Here is a 5,000-nt window from a genome sequence, read left to right as displayed (position 1 = left end):
GGGAGGTGAGAGAGAGCCAATCAGCAGTAGGGGGTGTGTCCACTCATGAAGGGGAGGTGAGAGAGAGCCAATCAGCAGTAGGGGGCGTGTCCACTCATGAAGGGGAGGTGAGAGAGAGAGCCAATCAGCAGTAGGGGGTGTGTCCATTCATGATGGGGGAGACGAAAGAGAGAGCCAGTCAGCAGTAGGGGGTGTGTCCATTCATGATGGGGGAGGTGAGAGAGAGAGCCTATCAGCAGTAGGGGGTGTGTCCACTCATGATGGGGGAGGTGAGAGAGAGAGTGTCAATCAGCAGTAGGGGGCGTGTCCACACATGATGTGGGAGGTGAGAGAGAGAGCCAGTCAGCAGTAGGGGCTGTGTCCATTCATGATGGGGGAGGTGAGAGAGAGAGCCTATCAGCAGTAGGGGGTGTGTCCACTCATGATGGGGAGGTGAGAGAGAGAGCCAATCAGCAGTAGGGGGCGTGTCCACTCATGACAGGGGAGGTGAGAGAGAGCCAATCAGCAGTAGGGGGTGTGTCCATTCATGATGGGGGAGACGAAAGAGAGAGCCAATCAGCAGTAGGGGGTGTGTCCATTCATGATGGGGGAGACGAAAGAGAGAGAGCCAATCAGCAGTAGGGGGTGTGTCCACTCTTGATGGGGGAGTTGAGAGAGAGAGCCAATCAGTAGTAGAGGGCGTGTCCACTCATGATGGGGGAGGTGAGAGAGAGCCAATCAGCAGTAGAGGGTGTGTCCATGATTGGGAGAGGAGAGAGAATGAGTTGAGAAAGAGGGAGATTTGAAGAAAGACTGCAGAAAGAGAGATGGCTGGGCAGACATTACACAAGAAAAAAGGTCTGAGGAATATCCCTGGAAAAAGAAGGGTTAAGATCAGGCAAGAGCTTCAGGACCCACATTATTACTAGAAAAGCTTTCCAGCGCTGGAGAGACTTAAGCGGGAAGGAGTGAAAACAGACGTTGATTATTTTGCTCCGCTTCTGCTATGATAAAAGACACACTCTTTCATTGCTTGTTTGTGCACTTTGGGGCGGAGCAATTAAGGGGGGAGGGGCGTGTATTCGTTTGGGTTGATTTCAAATATCAACAGTGTTCGATTTTGAGAAATCGCATACTACACCTTTAAGTGAAGTGAAAGTGGTGACCATTCGAATCAAATCCATAACCTCTGGGTTACCAGAGTATCTAGATTACTTGACTCTAATTGGTCAATCACAGCATCCTCTTTTGGATAATGAATGTGGTCAAATATTTTTTATGTAATGACATCAATATATAACTGTGTTTACAGACAGACAGACAGACAGAGAGACAGACAGACAGACAGACAGACAGACAGATAGATAGATAGATAGATAGATAGATAGATAGATAGATAGATAGATAGATAGATAGATAGATAGATAGATAGATAGATAGATAGATAGATAGATAGATCTGCAATGCAAGACGACTACAAGAGCATGTTTGAGTGTTTGTTTCTTTTTCAACCCATAATTTTCAGTGTTGCATTCCAGTCACACAAACAGTGAGTGAGAGGTGGTGTGAGTGTGTGTGAGTGCAGATGTGTGTGTACCTGCCCCTTCTTATTAACCCCGATGATCCCAGACGTGCTCTCATGGCCCGCCGTGACGAATATAGTTTCAGCGCTGATGCGGTTCATGTATATACACACACCCGACTCCAGATCATACATGTGAAAGTAGCCGTATTTAGTGATGAGGTAGATGACGCCGTGCTTCAGACCGATCTGAGAGAAAACACAGGGCTGGCGTGAGGTGAACGTGTGCTGGGTAATTACACATGTGATCAGGTAATCGTGTGTGAGGATTTAACCTGCATGGCTACAGGAAAGTCTGTCTGTGCTTCAGGAGGGAAAAACACATCCACTGCTTTCTTAGTGAAGGGCTGGTTTCCAGTCTGAGGCTGACCGACCTCGATGATGTGCAGCTGAAGAAAACACACACACACACACACACACACACACACACACACACACACACACATGCAAACAGTCCCGTACAAAAGTCATCTTCATTTATACAGCGCTTTTAACAATATAGAATGTTTCAAAGCAGCTTTACAGTGATAATAGGAAAAGAATGGAACATAGATTGTTTTGGTTTTACAGGAGCTCTAGTATAAAGCAAGTTTTTGATTGATTCACTTCCGTTGTAAATATCATTAGTTATTAATTTAGGGGCCGCTTACAAGACACCGTTTGAACTGAAAACAGAAAACTTTTAATGCGTTCTGGCCATTTATTTGCACAACAACAGTGTTTGGTGGCTCAAGAACACAAAGTTTTTAAAATAGGTTCCAACTAAGTTTTGAAAAACATTATCATCTCTGTGTAAACTTCAAAAACGTGAATCTGTGAAAACGGTGACACGCATATTACGTGTTTAGTACATAGATATGCACGTTTGAATATGTATGTAGTATTTCTTTACAAATTGACATTGCCAAATTACTTGTAAGGCTGCATCATAATGAATTTTTTGTTGTTTCTGCGGATCCATGTGAACTAGAATCATTTTGATAACGTTGGATCTGTACAGAGGTAAAGACACAAATCAGATGTTGATGAGCCCAATATTTAGAGAGATGAACGGTCACCTTTCCTCCAGCCTGTCCTCTGACAGCGAAACAGAAGAGCGTTGAAGCGTTTGAGTTTCCCTCCAGTTTATAAAGTCCAAACGCCGCGGCGTGACCCTCGATGGGCTGAGAAACCTTCCGGTCCACAGAGAACAACTGCATGGCACCAATGACCCGATTCTGCTGCAGAACCCACAGACAGAGAGAGTTACACACACATGCAGATGTTTACAAACCACCTGCTTTTATATATAAATGTCCATTTATTTTTTGTTTACATACATATATATATAGTCCTTCTCAAAAAATTTGCATATTGTGATAAAGTTAATTATTTTCCATAATGTAATGATAAAAATTAAACTTTCATATATTTTAGATTCATTGCACACCAACTGAAATATTTCAGGTGTTTTATTGTTTTAATACTGTTGATTTTGGCATACAGCTCATGAAAACCCCAAATTCCTGTCTCAAAAAATTAGCATATTTCATCCGACCAATAAAAGAAGTGTTTTTAATACAAAAAAAAAAAGTCAACCTTCAAATAATTATGTTCAGTTATGCACACAATAGTCAATACTTGGTCGGGAATCCTTTTGCAGAAATGTCTGCTTCAATGCGGCGTGGCATGGAGGCAATCAGCCTGTGGCACTGCTGAGGTGTTATGGAGGCCCAGGATGCTTCGATAGCGGCCTTAAGCTCATCCAGAGTGTTGGGTCTTGCGTCTCTCAACTTTCTCTTCACAATATCCCACAGATTCTCTATGGGGTTCAGGTCAGGAGAGTTGGCAGGCCAATTGAGCACAGTAATACCATGGTCAGTAAACCATTTACCAGTGGTTTTGGCACTGTGAGCAGGTGCCAGGTCGTGCTGAAAAATGAAATCTTCATCTCCATAAAGCTTTTCAGCAGATGGAAGCATGAAGTGCTCCAAAATCTCCTGATAGCTAGCTGCATTGGCCCTGCCCTTGATAAAACACAGTGCACCAACACCAGCAGCTGACATGGCACCCCAGACCATCACTGACTGTGGGTACTTGACACTGGACTTCAGGCATTTTGGCATTTCCTTCTCCCCAGTCTTCCTCCAGACTCTGGCACCTTGATTTCCGAATGACATGCAAAACTGAGCAACAGTTCAGTGCTGCTTCTCTGTAGCCCAGGTCAGGCGCTTCTGCCGCTGTTTCTGGTTCAAAAGTGGCTTGACCTGGGGAATGCGGCACCTGTAGCCCATTTCCTGCACACGCCTGTGCACGGTGGCTCTGGATGTTTCTACTCCAGACTCAGTCCACTGCTTCCGCAGGTCCCCAAGGTCTGGAATCGGTCCTTCTCCACAATCTTCCTCAGGGTCCGGTCACCTCTTCTCGTTGTGCAGCGTTTTTTGCCACACTTTTTCCTTCCCACAGACTTCCCACTGAGCTGCCTTGATACAGCACTCTGGGAACAGCCTATTTGTTCAGAAATTTCTTTCTGTGTCTTACCCTCTTGCTTGAGGGTGTCAATGATGGCCTTCTGGACAGCAGTCAGGTCGGCAGTCTTACCCATGATTGCGGTTTTGAGTAATGAAACAGGCTGGGAGTTTTTAAAAGCCTCAGGAATCTTTTGCAGGTGTTTATAATTAATTAGTTGATTCAGATGATTAGGTAATATCATCTGACATAACATAATAGCTTGTTTAGAGACCCTTTTCATGATATGCTAATTTTATGAGATAGTAATTTTGGGTTTTCATGAGCTGTATGCCAAAATCATCAGTATTAAAACAATAAAAGACCTGAAATATTTCAGTTGGTGTGCAATGAATCTAAAATATATGAAAGTTTAATTTTTATCATTACATTATGGAAAATAATTAACTTTATCACAATATGCTAATTTTTTGAGAAGGACCTGTATAAACTATAACCATTAAAAGGCAATTATTTCTATGTTAGTCAACAAATCTACACTATTCTGCCAGTTCAAAACATATAATAAAGCCATACATGCCAATTACATTCCAATGTAATTAAAAAATAATATTAAGCTTAATACCAATATGATCACCATAATACAGACTTGCATGTTTCTGTAACAAATATTTTGGTATTTGATACATGTTCATTCACTTATAATACTATATAATTCTGGTTCCGTTTAATACATTTGACCATGTTTGTCCAATCCACAAAGTTCAAAATTATCGCACAATACACACACACACACACACACACACACATACACAAACACAACACACATTTACACAACACACATTTACACAATACACACACACACTCAAACACACACTCGCACACACAACAAACACTACCAGACACACTCACACTCAAACACACACACACAAAATGCACTACACACACTCACAGACACACACTCACACACACACATACACACCCACCCACA

At 42.7% G+C, this 5,000-nt stretch overlaps 1 protein-coding gene across 4 annotated transcripts in view; it reads right to left on the bottom strand.

The window, feature by feature from the left end:
• cltcl1 (clathrin, heavy chain-like 1) overlaps positions 1-5,000 on the bottom strand; it is a 63,924-nt gene that overhangs the window by 42,113 nt on the left and 16,811 nt on the right. For 2 of the 4 annotated variants that reach the window (XM_077206914.1, XM_077206916.1), the window contains exons 4-6: positions 2,620-2,781; positions 1,837-1,950; positions 1,577-1,750 (exon numbers count right to left, since the gene is read on the bottom strand). In XM_077206914.1, the coding sequence (XP_077063029.1) occupies positions 1,577-1,750; positions 1,837-1,950; positions 2,620-2,781 (450 nt within the window). The remainder of the gene's footprint in view (positions 1-1,576; positions 1,751-1,836; positions 1,951-2,619; positions 2,782-5,000) is intronic. The other 2 variants (XM_077206915.1, XM_077206917.1) reach the window with 1 other exon arrangement.

The sequence above is a fragment of the Siphateles boraxobius genome, unplaced genomic scaffold, assembly GCF_051911475.1.
Source record: "Siphateles boraxobius isolate OS27281-9 unplaced genomic scaffold, OSU_SipBor_1 57, whole genome shotgun sequence".
NCBI lineage: Eukaryota > Metazoa > Chordata > Actinopteri > Cypriniformes > Leuciscidae > Siphateles > Siphateles boraxobius.
Note: the sequence above shows the minus strand (reverse complement) of the source record. Positions and strands in the feature narration are given on the sequence as shown.